This window comes from Stigmatopora argus, chromosome 16 (assembly GCF_051989625.1).
Source record: "Stigmatopora argus isolate UIUO_Sarg chromosome 16, RoL_Sarg_1.0, whole genome shotgun sequence".
Lineage (NCBI taxonomy): Eukaryota > Metazoa > Chordata > Actinopteri > Syngnathiformes > Syngnathidae > Stigmatopora > Stigmatopora argus.
In genome coordinates, this window is record NC_135402.1 from 5,153,369 (window position 1) to 5,169,026 (window position 15,658).

General features: G+C 39.9%; 1 protein-coding gene and 1 long non-coding RNA gene across 6 annotated transcripts in view; one reads left to right on the forward strand and one right to left on the reverse strand.

Annotated features, from left to right (window-relative positions):
- ptpn13 (protein tyrosine phosphatase non-receptor type 13) overlaps positions 1-15,173 on the reverse strand; it is a 34,500-nt gene extending 19,327 nt beyond the window's left edge. For 4 of the 5 annotated variants that reach the window (XM_077622669.1, XM_077622670.1, XM_077622668.1 and 1 more), the window contains exons 1-7: positions 14,845-15,173; positions 8,665-8,784; positions 5,286-5,452; positions 3,958-4,023; positions 3,700-3,885; positions 3,391-3,478; positions 1,911-2,543 (exon numbers count right to left, since the gene is read on the reverse strand). In XM_077622669.1, the coding sequence (XP_077478795.1) occupies positions 1,911-2,543; positions 3,391-3,478; positions 3,700-3,885; positions 3,958-4,023; positions 5,286-5,452; positions 8,665-8,779 (1,255 nt within the window). In that variant the 5' untranslated portion in view covers positions 8,780-8,784; positions 14,845-15,173. Of the gene's footprint in view, positions 1-1,910; positions 2,544-3,390; positions 3,479-3,699; positions 3,886-3,957; positions 4,024-5,285; positions 5,453-8,664; positions 8,785-9,212; positions 9,362-14,844 lie in introns of those variants that run through there. The other variant, XM_077622667.1, reaches the window with a different exon arrangement.
- On the forward strand, positions 10,746-12,709 carry LOC144090822 (uncharacterized). Its single transcript, XR_013305516.1, has 2 exons — positions 10,746-10,854; positions 12,513-12,709. It is a non-coding gene; the product is annotated as an uncharacterized LOC144090822 (long non-coding RNA).
- Positions 15,174-15,658: the final 485 nt, after the last annotated feature.

Sequence of the window (15,658 nt, forward strand, 5' to 3'; positions counted from 1 at the left end):
TCCTGTGAAATATTTTTTGTGTTCCTCCAAAAAAAATTGGTCAACCAGATTACCAGAAGAAATAACAATGTGGTCAAAAATTAAACAATACAATTTACAATTAGTCCTCTACAATATTCTTAAAATTACAAATGTACATAATCATTAGTCAAAGACTATGATTGTGGAGCGCAATGCAAAAGAATGTTGGCTTCCCTTTACCTGCTGCAATTTGGTTTGTATAATGCAATCTAGCAAAGTGTAGGTTAGTATGTATTCTGTTTTGACTCCTCTCGTGCAATTAAAAAAATAAATAAATCAACGAAAACATTGTTGGCCAAGGGAGAATAAGTAGAGAGGAGAGTGGGAGAGACCCACAAAAATTGAGGGAGAAAAGAACTGTGTTGCTCTGTGGCACAAGTACACTGAAAATAACTGGAAAAAGAGGAGGAGTAAAGTCAAAGGAACCAAAATGGCTGTTTATGTTATTATGAAAGAGCGTCGAATAAAACCAGCAAATGCGCAGGAGACCTCTGGGTCAACAGAAACAGAAACTTGACAAAGAACTACTGCTAAAATGTGGAGAAAAACAAAAAATAATACTGGTTCAACTATTGGGTTTGTGTTGGGGGCGAAGATGGCGTCCAATCTTTACTATTCTCGGTAATATGCAGTGCTGATGTAACAGACGTAAGGACAGAGTGGCGACTGGCGAGGATGAGTTTTCATGTATGACAGAGCGCTGTAGTCTAAAATTAAGCAAGTCTGTAATTAGTGTGACTCAAACTCAAGGCTGCATCGAAAAGCCCCCCCAAAAAACACAAAAAGCGTGCGCGTGGGAGTTGTCATTTTCAGCTCCTTATCAGCAGCGCTGCCACGCAGCCTCTTTTTATTTTTACAACCTGGTGAAAGGGATTTTTTTTAGCCTGGTCTGGATGTTTTTTGTGTGTTTTATGACAAGACGAGAAGAGCACACGTATGAACTCAACTACTACTACTAGCTTTGTTACGTTTTTTTTGTTTTTACCCAATGACTGCCATTAATTGTGATAAACATCTACCTGCAAGGGCTGAAACTGAATAACACACAAGTTGACATGACGGGTTTTGTGAGACTCCCATCATTAGCCCACGAGACTTTCGCAATTATGGAGCTTTTTTCTTTTTAAATTGAGCAACATTCTCGGTCCCGTTTCTTTGTTGTGACGCATATAATTGCACTTCATATAGTGAGCCATTATATTTATTATGATGACAACGATTGCGTATCGTTTCAAGCTGCTGATGTCAAACGCTATGCGGAAAGACCTGATCTTAGAGCTTAGGAACTAAGTACAACCACAAAGATTGAGGGAAATTTGCCATCTAGTTCGCACCGAGGTCAGGCAAATAAACCAGTACATCATTGAGTGGATTCTGCGAAGAGCCCATTATAATATGAACTTTCCACATTTTTGGCTATAAATAAAAATAAAATAGTGATTAGACGTCTAATACGTGTAATCTGATGAAAACAAAGTAAGTAGTTGTTAACGAAAATTAGACAATACATTTTTGAGTAGAAGTCGACAAAAACTAGACACATTTTGAAATGACTAATACATGACTAAGACTAAAAGTATTTTAAGATGAGAATTAATAGTGTTGCCAAAAACAATACTAAATGACAGGTATTAAATGTTCTACTTTCTGACTTGGCATCGATTACTGAGACTGCTTTAGTTTTGGTCATGATAGACAGGCCTCCCAAATTCCACTTTGTTAAACTGAATCAGCTTCTAGAGCTCATTTTTTTCTCAATTCTGGAAGTAAAGTGTCACCAAATGGCTTTTTATTCATTTAAGAGAAACCTTGTTTGCTCTTTACTTTTCTTCGCAAGCATATTTTTTTTAGTAGCGACATCGTGTGAAGATTAAACTGGACAGACTCACCATCCACCGCCTGCCGTAACATCTGCAGCTTCCTTTGTCGCTCCTTGATCCGGTCATAAGCACCGGGCAAGCCTGAAACTACCGACGGGGTAGAGAGGTGATGGGCGTTCCGCAACTTCAGTCCACCAAACTCAAAATAGCGAGAGTCCCTCTCTTTAGATGTGCCGAATGCCGATTTGATCCTGCCGATAGTCTGCGTACTTAACGCGCTGCTGCCTCGACGTGCATCCTCCAAGGCTCCGAAGCGAAGGGCCTCGGGGTCGATGCAGGCCAAGTCCACGGACGAAGCCCAGGACTTTCTAGTCTGCGCCACTCTCAGGTCTGCGCTGTGAAAGGGCAAAGACCTGCGGTCCAGTTCGACCGGTCGGCCCTTTTGCTGGGGGTGAAGGGGGTGCAGGTAAGGGTAGGAGTGCTGGTGATCGAAAGAGACGAGTGTGGGGCCCATTTCCCCGGGGAATTCAGAGTCGGGATGATAGTCAAACTGGGGAAACTGGAGGGCGGCCCCTTCATCCTCTTGCCTGGTGTCATGCACTGACAGGGACCCCATGGAGCGACTGAGACCCCGGTTGAGAGAGCTCTGTTCCTGAGACCTGGCACGATAGCGCTCCAGCACCCTGGGGGCAGCACTCCTTCCTGGAAAGACATCAAAACAAAAGTTCTATTTAGAAATCTAGTGGCTTATCAAGAAGAAGAAAAATCACATGCTCAATATGGATAAGTTTAGAATCAAAAGATCACATTTTGGGGGGGTAAAACCAAATTTCCTGGAGTTGTAGATTAGGGTCGGAAATAAAAGAATTGCTGCAATTATGTAAGTGCTCTAAAATGTGTTTAGAGTTGGTGAAGAAAACAAAAAAAAGGCCTCTGGTAATTTATGAGAGTACAGGAATATGAATTATTTTCCTTTCATGGATATTGACAAAAATTTGAATGCCAATTGCTGGCGGAGGTCCACGTCTAAAACCCACTGAGACTTTCCAAGAATAAGAAAGTTCACAAGGACCCCAAAGCACATTTATTTCTGTTTATTGACATCCATAAAAACACTACTTGAAATTAAAAAGTGCAATTTTCCCCCTCAACGAGAGACAATCAACAACGCCATGGGACTATTTCCCCTGCGGCTGCCTGTTACTCATTCACAAAAACAAAACATGGGCACCCAAAGCTCCAGGGCTGTCTGAAATATGCATCTTTAATCATTGCCATCCCACTCTTACATAATCGGGATGGGAGCCATGTTTTTTGCGCTCTTTCTCCCTTTTCTGTGGGTCTGGAAACAAATTCTCAGAAAACCACCAGGAGGATTTGGTCATACTTTCCAAAACTAATGACCGATTTGATATGTTCCTCAACAACTTTCACTCTTCTGACAGAGAAAATGAGCTATGATACAAATGGATATCCAACAGTAAAGGATAAAATAATTTCAGATAGACTAAATGTCTGTCAAAGTGGCTGTTTTTATGATCGCTTTTACCTGATGGTAATCCTTTCCCTCTTAGCCTTTCCCGTATTTCTTTACTCCGCTCAGGAAGAGACTCTCTGTCAGTCAGCAGACCATCCAGCTGAGGAGAACACAAGAATGTATGCTCATCCTTCCTTTATTGTTTATTTAGATTGACATACAGGTATGAACAAGCTTTAACGGAAGAACCAACATCAAAGATTAATACCTAAAATGCAGTTGGTATGCTACTTTACCAAATACCAGACCCAGGAAAGGTTGCCAAAGGGTCAATACCTGAAATCTAATGTACAGGAGGTGCTACTTCACCAAGAAACATACCTGGGAAAGACTGCCGAGGACCAAGCGAACCAGCTTTCGAACATAAGAGAAGGGAGGATCACAGCTGGAGTTTCGGATGTGTTTGCTGCAGATGTCCAGCACCGTGCGCAGCGACATTCGACTCAACGTGACATCGTCGCACATGTTGAGGAGGAGGCTGTTTAGGTGTTCCCCCAACTTCATGGGCTTTGCGGAGGGACAAACGTTAGAACACCAGAAAAAAAAAGTCGCACAAGTTTTTAGCCGCCCTTGATTCACCTGGCTTTGGGGTATTTCGTAGTCTGCTCCCCAGAAGAGGGTCATCCCCAAAGAGTACATGTGCATCTGCCCCGTAAAAAAAGATATGTTTTGAAGTACAAGAGTAAACATGGACCACGCAAACATGAATGATTTCATTATTTCAAACTAAAAGGCTCTTCAAAATGGATTCTTTCCTACTTTCTCCTGTTACTGGTCGCCAGGAAGAAAATTTACTTCCCCTCAGTGTTGGTTTTGGTAAGGAAAAGGATAACTGTGTGATAGCCAAGAAATGCAACATAACTTCAAGGTCACAGCACACGTTTAAAGCCGCCCACACACTTTCTGAAAATATTACCATTTGATAAAAACAACAATGTGAAAAGTGCAGTGAGGGGAAAAAAAGAACTCTAGTCGAGGGAGAGTTTTAATGAGGATTGTGGGGGTTAAAATTTCAAAGCCTGAAATAACGTTTCTAGGGGCTAGCAGAGATGGGACTAGTGGTGGAACACTGACTCAGCACTAAAGTGTGTTGAGGTTTGCGGGACTGTGCAAGAGAGGGGAATGTAGTCATACACGCTTTCAGCGTTTCTACCGGAGGTAAATGCTCTAATAGTGGGGGTGTGGTTTGGAAAAAAAACATTGGCACTCAATTCAGCGCTTTATTTAAAGAGGAAACACGTTTGTAAAAATAAGACAGTAGAACTATTGTGTTTCTTCGAACAATTACAATGACTTTGTGATGGGTAAATGAACAAAAAAATGGAAGGAAAAGGTAATGATGCGATAAATGAACAAAATGTATTGTTTTTACAATTGTCCACCACATTCTATCTAAGGAAAAACCTTAGAGGTTCTGTCTAGATGACTGACACTGTGCCAGGGGAAGTCAAGGGTGACTTCCAGACTCTGTCTAGCTTTGGTTCTGGCCCCACTTTGAGTTCCCAGATGTGTCTACCAAACACGTCCAGGAATGGCGAGGTGACGAATATCGGCTATATTCCAAAAACCACCCAACATCTACGAACCCACCGAGGGTTTTTATGAGATCCATTACAGGAGTCGACAGCTGTATACTAGAAAGCACGCATGATGCACCATAGCCAAGGTGGTCATAGTCTTTAGTTCAGAGACACTGAGTAGGCCCAAAGGAATGCACCTTCTTGAAGGTCAATAGCTAGAGGCACCAAACCCTTTTAATAGCTGGTGAATCTCAAAGCTCCCTTTGAAATATGATATGTCTGTACTGGCACGTGCCAATTGGTTGTTCATAGTGTTTGTTTTGGTGTCTGACACAATTGCTGAAATACAAAATACCAAATCGCTTGTAGGGGAAAATGTTTTTGTACCTTCTCGATGTCAGAAACAGACGTCAGGGTGTTCCCCTCGAGGACTTCGGGGGCTGTGAAGGCTCTTAGGTCCTGTTGGGTCAGATACTCATCGGTGAAGGAGATGTTGCCTGAGGGCATGAGCAGGAGCGACCATGGGGAAATGATAAAACCCATCGCTGAGGGGTCTGAGGAAGGTGAAAAGACACAATTGAAGATAATGACATGGAAGATAAGATAAGAAAGACAAACAACTACATCCTACTTGGTAAAATCCCAGCTATTGTAACAATGATAAGGGGAAAATCACTGTAACAAAGCGCAGAGATTTGGTCATGTTTCATGTAAACATTGGTAGCTCAGTTGTAACTGTTGAGGAAATTTAAATTGGAGAAAGTAAACAAACAAGCTGGGAAAAAATAACTGTTGCGGCACAAAGGCACAGAGGAATGGCCTTTCGGAGAAATGTACTTTTTCCGACCAGGCCGCAGCAGCCAACGCCACGGTTGGAGTGCGCTTTAAAAATATACAAAGGAATGTTTGAGCAGCGCTGCAAAATTCTTTTCTTCCAAGTGATATGAAAACCCCAGAGAAAGAGAAAAAAAGCAGAAGAAAAAGCACACAGATGAACTGGAAAACATTTTCCTCCCAAAAGCTGGAATTTGCTGTGTAAATAAGACTTTCCTGTTTAAAGGAATTGCCGTAGTTATTGGTGTAGGCACTTCTTTGTGCTCATCCTAAGACAATGCACTGTCATCAGATGAGAGGATACTTGAGCGATAATTTCTAATATAGAACAAGTCAGTCGAGGAAAGGAACATTAAATACATAAAAAAAGCGCAGTAAAACAAATTGAAGATCAAGAGGGAATCAGAAATGGTCATGAGAAAAGTGGAATAGGAAAAAAAATAAACAAGATCTTGATCAACATTACCAAATATGACCATTCTGTCGAACCACAATGAATAATTTTAAATAAACCGCTAACAAATCTCATGGAGGAATTTTTGTGTTGAAAACAGATTATGATCAACTAGAAAGTCATTCTTGTGTAAACATTTCCATCAACTACTGTTGTTTACACACAAAGCAATACAAATAGAACAGTGTTTAAAAAAAAATGTATTCATAGATTCGAAAGGAGCGTGAAGCAACTGTCACGAGTTATGAAAGAATGGAATCAAACTTGAAAATGAATAAGACCGTGGGATACAGTGTGAGCTGTTGCTATGGTGCCATATTTCATATACCTGAATTCCTGCAACTGGCGAAGAGCACTAACTTTATTATCCTAGTAATTGTACTTGTACACTTGAGCGGGTGTCAGATTCTGTTGACTCTCAGTGGCAGTAAAACTGAACATTCAGCATGCTGTGTGAAAGCACGCTGTTTAAAAGTTCATGTTCAAAACGGATTCTTATACCCGTCACAATTACTACGATTTTTATCGGGAGAATTTGGTTTGTGTTGGGGTTATTCTGGATAATATTATAGATGTATGCATTTTAATCACTTTTGTATAAGAGTGTCTTTAATTTGAGACTGGGGCAAACTCGAGGTCACCCTCCAGGACAGCTGGCTCCAGCTTGTTGACGTAACACCTCACCGTATCCGGCTCGAAGGACCAAATGATGGATTTATTATTAATACAATTTAATCAAACACGGAGACATCTTTAAACATACACTGTCTACAACTTGCAAGGAGAATCCTCTTGAACGAAGGCGAGTTGGGAGTGATTCTCCTTGCAAGTTGTAGCCAGTGTATGTTTAAAGATGTCTCCATGTTTGATTAAATTGTATTAATAATAAATCCATCAGTTTGTTCATAATATTTTTCTTATTCAAAATGTGAATTCTAATCACATCCCGAAAGAGCCATGTGGCAGCACCCTTATCAGAGAAGTCCAAAATGTGAGCGCCTGTCCTAAAACACTACCTCAGCATAAACCAGGCCTCACTGATAAGACCAGCGTGGAAAAAAAGTATTTAAAAAATCCACGATACTCAGCAAAAAGTACTGTACTAATTGTACCGTATGTCTGAAGGGGAGTCAGGGTGGTTATGGCAGACGTAGACATTACAGAATGGCTGCCAACCCTTTAAAAAGAGGACTAGTGTAATCAGGTGCAAGAGTTTCACGACTTGACAGGTTAGCACCACCTCATTTTTTTTCTCAAACAACAACAGAAAGAGGAGAGTCCTGTAGTGCCCGCTGACTCACATCCTGCAATGTCTACAGACTGAAAACTTTCCTTAAGTCAGTGTTTTCCCTCCAACCCTGTTGAACAATTTAGTGGGGGCCATTTCAATGTAGTTGTCATACTGAATTTAACACTAAAATACAAAAGAAAATTGGCAAAGATGTATTTTTATACAAGCAACCCATCTGAATAGAGCAGAAAAGTTCATTTTAATTGGAATAATTCAGTGATCAACCAGATGTTTTGTTCTTTAACATAAGGTAACACTGTTTTATATCACAGGTATCAAAGTGGCGGCCCGTGGGCTAAATCTGGCCCACCGCATCATTTTGTGTGGCCCGAGAAAGTAAATGATCAGTGCCAACTTTCTGTTTTATGATGAAATTCAAATGAAGATTGTAGATTATTTCCTGTGTTTCCTCATTTTACCTCAATAATTGCAAAAATTTGTACTAATTTGAATGTACAAAAATGATCCATCGATTAGCACGATCGAGAAAGCTGTCAATTTATTAATCGATTAATTTTGGCAGCCTAGTTGGAAGACATAACGGCCCTCCGGATTTAATCGAAACTACCATGTGGCTCGCAACAAAAAATGTGTTTGACACCCCTGTTTTATATGATAACATAAATATTACATCATTTAATTCCACCTGTTCAAAATAGTATTGCAAAATAGCAAAGACTCCAAGTTCATATTCATTCCCTTATTTCTATCTTTTGAGTATTTTTTTGCTGAAATAACATGCCATAGATGTGGAACTTTGTTTTAATTGCGTAAACAAAAGTATAGCATATTTTTACAGTGTCAAACATTGCCTGGATGTCTTGAATTGATAGCTAAATTTAATTTGTTTTGACATGAGAACAAGTAGGTCAACCAAGAATGTATGGAGGTCTCCATTGTAATATAATGAATTCATTTAATTCATTTATTCATATTGAAAATAAGTGACTAACTGGCTGCGCATACAGGATATCACTTTCATCCTATTTTTGGCAGTCTGTAATTATGTCAGTCAGCATGCGGCGGTTTTACTCAAACTAACTCCAAAGAAGTCGGGCGAGGACTGAGAAAACTTGCGCTGGAAATTATGACTCAAATATGATAAGAGAATAAAGCCAAAAACGGTGCGGTGAACATAGCAAATAGTACGGTTTGAATGTTGGAACTGGATTTTGCAACGTTCATACCTTTGTGAAAGAGTTCCTGGAGACTCTCGGCGCTCTGGCTCAGCACCGCCCAAACCTCCTCCTCCTGGAGCGGACCTCCTCGGACCTCCAAGGCTTCTGCCAGTGACACGTGCATCTTTCCTGTAGGAGCAGAGATAGTCAGCATCGGTGATTTCACGGGCAAAAAAAAAATGCATTTCCTTTGCTTTGTGGTATGATGTGCAAGGAAGGAAGGAATTTCACTTTGTGCCAGTGGCAGTTTTAAATGCTGGAAATGGAACGACCACAAGCAGATGATGGATCATTAAAGAGAGATTATAGTTTTGGAAAAGAGACCCCTTGAATGTCACAGTTCAAACCACAATGATAGGACGCCAGACAATCTCACAGGACTTCAGCAAGCAGTGTGCAGCAGATACAGATGTATATTTATCATCAAAATTAGTCTAAATGTGAAGTTTTTGTGACTATTGACTGGTTTTAGAATGATATTAGCGACATGACTTCAATTTCTTTCACAACCCTTGTTGGTAGTCATAGAAGGAGTCATAAAAAGCCTATTTACTTACAATAATCCATCCCAGAAGACATGCCACAACAAGCTTGAACTCCTATCATAAAATCTTTGAAGTTTCAAAGAAATGTCCCCAGGAAAAGTACATCTTTTGGCTTTTCATCATTTGTTGTCTCATATAGAAAGATTTCAATTCATGTTTTTTTTGACAAAATGGGAATAGGTCTCTGTCGAGGATTACGACTTTGCGTTAAAAAAACAAACAAACAAAAAAAATGACGTGTCAGAGTGAAAATACATGGCACCTCCCACTTTACTTGAAACTTGCTACACTGGTTGCCAATCTTTCTTTTCACGGCAGGTTTTGAGAAAGGTTGCTAAGAATGTGTGACAGTATATATATTCCCCTTCCACATAGCGTTACTTGGAAATGACATTCCGACAAGTACCTAACATTGCTCATTCACTTGGGCAAACGTGTTGACAAACCCTGCCAAAAATGTTTCATAAGGCTGAGTTATAGTAGCTGCTACTACAAATTTAGAAGTGCACAACACAGCACTTTGAAGTTTAGACCTCCTCTTTAAATGAAATCACTACTTTTTGCAGCCTGAAATAGAAACATACCTGACCACGAGGGACTTTTAAGAGCAACACACCCACATTCACACAGATGGGTACAACATGGGCAGGAAAATATGGACCGCCTCCATTTAAAACCAGCAGCAATTTTTAAGCTTTACAATCCATTAGAAAGCACTTGGGGCATTCTGAATGTCTACCTAGGGGCAATTTAGAGTGTCCAATCAGCCTATCATGTTTTTTTTGGAATGTGGGAGGAAACCGGAGTACCCGGAGAAAACCCACGCAGGCCCGGGGCGAACATGCAAACTCCACACAGGTGCACGTGACCTGGATTTGACCCCGGGTCCCCCCACTGTGAGGCCGACGCGCTAACCACTCAGTCGGTGGGCTGCCTTGATTGCATTTTATTTTTCATATTAACGTTGTATTTGTATTATTCTTTCTACAATAATTAAATGTAGGGTTTAAGTAGCAAGTAAACCTACTGTTAATTGCTCTTTATTTATTTAAATGAATTGGGAATGGTTTATTGTTCTTTATTGATCAAACCTTGTCTTCCTGTACAAAGGATAACACGAATATTGGAAACCTAAACTGATGTGTACTTTTCAGATTATTATTTGAAAGTCTCACTCACATTTCTAGATAAAATATTACGGAATCAATTCCAAGGAATTCATTGGTCTTGGCTCGAGTCAAGAAAAAGGAACTCATATCTTCCTCAAATCAAATCAGCAACCACAATTCCTGATATGCACCGAATCGCCTAACTTAAGACTAGTTTAGCATCGACTTTTGTTTGTGTTTTGTTTGTGTAAAGAAAACATAGCATGAATGGAAGGAACGTCAACGCCGGACAAAATTTAGGACGTCTGCTTCCAAACCCTTCATTCCATCATGAGCAGGGCCGCGGTCCAATGAGAGCAAAGCTGGCCTCCACTGCGGCCAGGGGCCGGATAAAAACATTCCAGTGTGTTGAAACAACAAGGGCCGTCAAACAATCAGTCTTCACAGCGCTCGCCATTCTCACGGCTAATGAGCGAGATGGCGAGGAACCCGCTCGCCTCTCGTTCTGCAAGAGAATGGATAACCTGCATTCCTGCATAAACACGGTACTAGTCCTATTACAGGCGTACTCATTAACTCTTTTCTCTAAAGCGGGATTCTGAGAAAGGACGCTGCTTGACAGATATCCCCACTACTAATTTGTCTGCTGACCCACTTCTGGCATTCAATGCTACGCTTTAAAATCTTCCCAGAATGCACTGAACTTTTTTGTACTCAATAATGTCTCATGTTCTTATTTAACCAACAATAGGCATGTTTGTGCAGGGGTATGACAACTTTACTTGATGGAGACGATGGGGAAATTATTTTTGTTTGAAATTATCAAGTAGATAAGAAAATGTCTCATTTTTCTCATGCTTTGCGGAATACATAATACAGTCTCAAATGGTTTAGGATAATTTTAGCTATAGACTATAGCATCAATTGTGCACTTTATTTCTAAATATTTACAATTATAAATTTTTAATCTAAGCTATAAACACAATCTGTGCATGTGTTCCAGCATTTTTTTAAAGGTTCCCTTTCAGCTCACATTGCATACAGATACTTTAAATTGAGAATTGTAAGATGACAACTGTCATATCGTAAAGTACATGTGTCAAAGTGGCGGCCCAGGGGCGAAATCTGGCCCGCCGCATCATTTTGTGTGGCCCGGGAAAGTAAATCATGAGTGCCTGCTTTTTGTTTTAGGATCAAATTAAAATAGAGTATAGATGTATATTAAATTTCCTGATTTTCCCCCTTTTAAATCAATTATTGTAATTTTTTAATCCATTTTTTCTGTGTTTTTAGTTCAAAAATAATTTTGTAAAATCTAAAAATATATATAAAAGCTAAAATAAACATTGTTTTAGATCTATAAAAAAAAACTGAATATTCAGGGTTTTTAATCCAGTACTTTTAATCCATTTATTTAAAAAAAATCTAAAAATTATATCTAAAATGGTCCGGCCCACGTGAAATCAAGTTGACGTTAAAGCGGCCCGCGAACCTACCCGAGTCTGACACCCCTGGTCTAGGATAATTTTCGCTATAGCATCAAGTGTGCACTTTATTTCTAAATGTTTACAATCAATTATACATTTTTAATCTAAGCTATAAACAGCATTTTTTTAAACGTTCCCTTTCAGCTCACATTGCAAACAGATGCATTAAATTGAGAACTGTCATATCCTAAAGGAATATACAAAATTCCTGGTAATTAACGTGGGAAAGTGATTTTCAAAGATTTGGATTATTAGGCTTCCAAAATAATATCCTTATTATTATTATTTGTTTGTTTATTGAAAAACAGCCTGAGGGTAAAGGCCCCTAAATCCAGTGCTTTCAAATGCTTGGCTACGGTCACAAGGCCTTCAAGTAAAGTAATCCTGGAAACGTGATAGCGCCTTTTACCCTGTACTTAGTGTGAAGCTTTTCCTTTCCGCCGGCCGTCCTGCCAATGACAGCTCTGCTTTACAGATGAACATGAAAACGCTTCATTTCTCTTTTTGCAACCGCCCTAAAAAGTACAATTTTCGATTGTTCACACCCCCAACTCTTGCCAAAAACACAACAATTCACAAATGATCTAAAACACAATTCTTCACACAGCAGACCAAAGAGGAAATGAGTTCATATCGTCCGAATATCAAAAGTGTGGTCTCTTCTGGCAAAGAAATTTACGGAGATATTTTTTTTTCTTGAACGTGGCCCACGCCAGGAAAACAAGAGCAAACTCCGAATGAACCGCTTTTCCGAGGGGGACGTTGGAACAAAGCAGGGTTGAAATTCGGATGCAGAACATGCATGTGATGATGGAAGAGGCTTCCAAGGGATGATGCAAGGACTGTTTTTGTAATATAAACATGAGGGAATTCAAGAATGCACACTCTTGTGAATAAAACGGTGCTTTCTACACTTGACATTTTGTTGCTAAGAGTATGCACAGCTGTGCTGTGTGAGGTCAGGGTACTTGTGAAGAAAACAGTAGCGGGAATCTTAAAAAAAGGAAAAAATGAAGAAAGAAGTTGTGACTCATAGAAATAAATAAGGGAGGGGAAACAAGCTACTTTGCATTAATCATCGCCAACTGTATTTTATTTTTAGAGGTGTGACAATATATTGATGTGGTGATAATGATGTTATTTTAATAGGATGTCACCGTTGTACTCATTGGCTGCCATGGTGGATGCAAGATGTCCAATTAGTTTTGACTAGGAGGGGTGAATGAAGTCGCTGTCGCTGTCTTTATGATTTTTGCATGTCCTAATTTTTTTTAAATATATTTTTGCAAGTTTTTTTCTATTTTCTTTTCATGATTTATATGTTTTTAACTTAGTGATTTTTTTTTTCCATTATTAGTTTTTTCAAAGTTTTTTTGTGTTTTTGTGTGAGGCATTATTACAATTTCTGGTGACTTTCTAATTAATTAATTTTCAGGGATTTTTGGGACACTTCCTTGCTAACACAATGTTTTGTATGTATGTATTGAATTCATCCTAAATGAATTGGACATTTAGCACTGTCCATGGGACTCAAACATGAGAATTCAAACCCAGTCCTCCCAGTATGTCACCTATCAAATGAAGTCCTTTCAGATTCATGAGTTTACAGGCCAGAAAAAGAAATCTAATTTGACGTCATATGGCACCGTTCCAATCTTTTTACGGTGAAAAGGCACATTTTGGATTTCTTTGGCTCTGAAGTGGCATGATTGTGGTACTTATTGTGGCAATTTGAAAATATGAAACGGGGCATAACTGGATCAGAATAAGGCTTCTTTCAAATGTGGCTGAAAATGTGTCACTTATGCACAACTTGAATGTGCCGTGTAAATGCAAGCGTATCATGAAAATGCTGTTCTTTATAAAAAAAAGCAGAGTTTTCCTGATGTGTGAGCCTTTGCATCATTGAGTTCCTTCTCAGTGTTGCAGGGCAAAACCTAAAAAAAAATACAAGTGATTTAATCCCATCACATCAATCATCTGAGATAACTTCCACTTTACCTGTAACCCTAATGAACACAAGTGATGGATGGATGTTTAGTCTTTGATACCATTATCACAAAAGGGCAGTTGCACCGCTGTATAGCGTAGATAGCGCTTCTTAACACACTAAATTTTGTGGACTTATTTTGAAGGGGAATAGGTTATCTAGGATATGGGAGCAGATTCTTTTCGCCCCCAATACAACTCTATCTTCCTTTCCATATTTATTCTAGACCTCAAGCACTTCATTTGCACTAATTACAGGGTTGCTATGTTGCACACAACCACCAACACAAACAAAAACCTACCTCATCTCTTCCGTCAGCATTCGATACGGGAATTTACATCAATCGCATCCCTCTGCCTGGTTGACAAGTATTGCAAAAACTGGCGAACTCTGACCTGGCCAATTGTAGCAGTTGAATGGCAATGAATTGCTGAATACTAATGAAGGGGGAAGGGAATATATGGCAACAAACAATTGGAAAGCAAACTTGTAATATGCTCATTTCCTATACACTACTACTCATTGTATGCAAAATATTCCTAATGATACAAGCAAAACACCTTGATGTCATGTTTTAATTGTATTAATTCATTGACTGCCACTGACAAGATTGATTTTTTACATTTACTGCACCATAATTTGGTCAAATGACAACTCATAACAATGAAACTGAGGAAATACATCACCAAGCTTTCTAATGTCAGATCAGCTTTTAATGAACATTGTCTGCCATTGACGCCAATGGACGTCCAATCTGTTTGGACTGGGAGAGGCTGGCAGAGAACGATCTCCCATCCCTCCCAGTCCAAATAGATTGGACGTTCATCACCGTCAATGGCAAACAAAACACGATCATTCAACATCAGCCATGCCAGTTCAAATGGCTTTGACGTCTATGGCTGTCAATGGCAGGAAATGCGCAAAAATATCGTCCAAAATCGCCTCTTTTAGTAGATCCGCAACCTATTAGCTCAACAGAAGCTAGCAAGACGCTTCAGTGGGAGGAAAAAAACTTTGGAAGTCGCGATCGGAGAAAAGTAGCAGGAAAATAAACTTACCCGGAGTTCAGAAACGCTACCAACGAGACACCAAAAGTGGTTAAAGTTGCTTCGAGGGCGACCAGACGCCATCCCATCCACAAAGCAACATCTTGGCGAGAGAGGACAGTCTGGCAAGCGGCAACAGGTTGCTCTCGTTCGGCTTTCGAGATGAGTAAATCCTTCAAAACCCGTGCGTGGTTCCTGCTTCCCGGATTTCACCTCGGCGGTGACGAAGTAAAAAAAAAAAAAGCCGTGTGTTTTGGCGTGGAGCTGGAACCACCCCGCGTCACTCGCTCGCAGGCGGCCAAGTTATCATTACTGCTGGGGGACGCCAGCGGACTAAACTAACCCCTCCCTTCAACCAAACTCGCGTGGGCTGACCGGGAGTAACCAGACACCTCCATTGGCCCTCCTGGTTCGTTTTAAAGCGTCGCCATGACGACACGTATGCCATAACTAGCGCTCAGAACTTAACGCTACCATCTAACATGATTGCCATATTTTTTTCTCTTTTAACCTTGTTTATTTTTGAACACATAACAAATTCGGTGACTATTGCTTCCATTTAAAAGGAGCGATGCACTAAGGAAGCAATTGATGCCAAGTACTTCCTTCCTCGCAAGCGCCACGCTACCACTGGTGTAAAAACTACGGGTTGTCGCCATCTACTGACAAGAACATGTAATTACAGCCGCCCTTGAATGTGCAACCAACAGGAACACATGATGTATACAATAGCAGTACATGCATATATATTGTAGGATATTAAGAAAGCCAATTAATTGGACATAGTTGTGATTTAACTTTTGTAACCCAAGTGTTTTATTAGTTT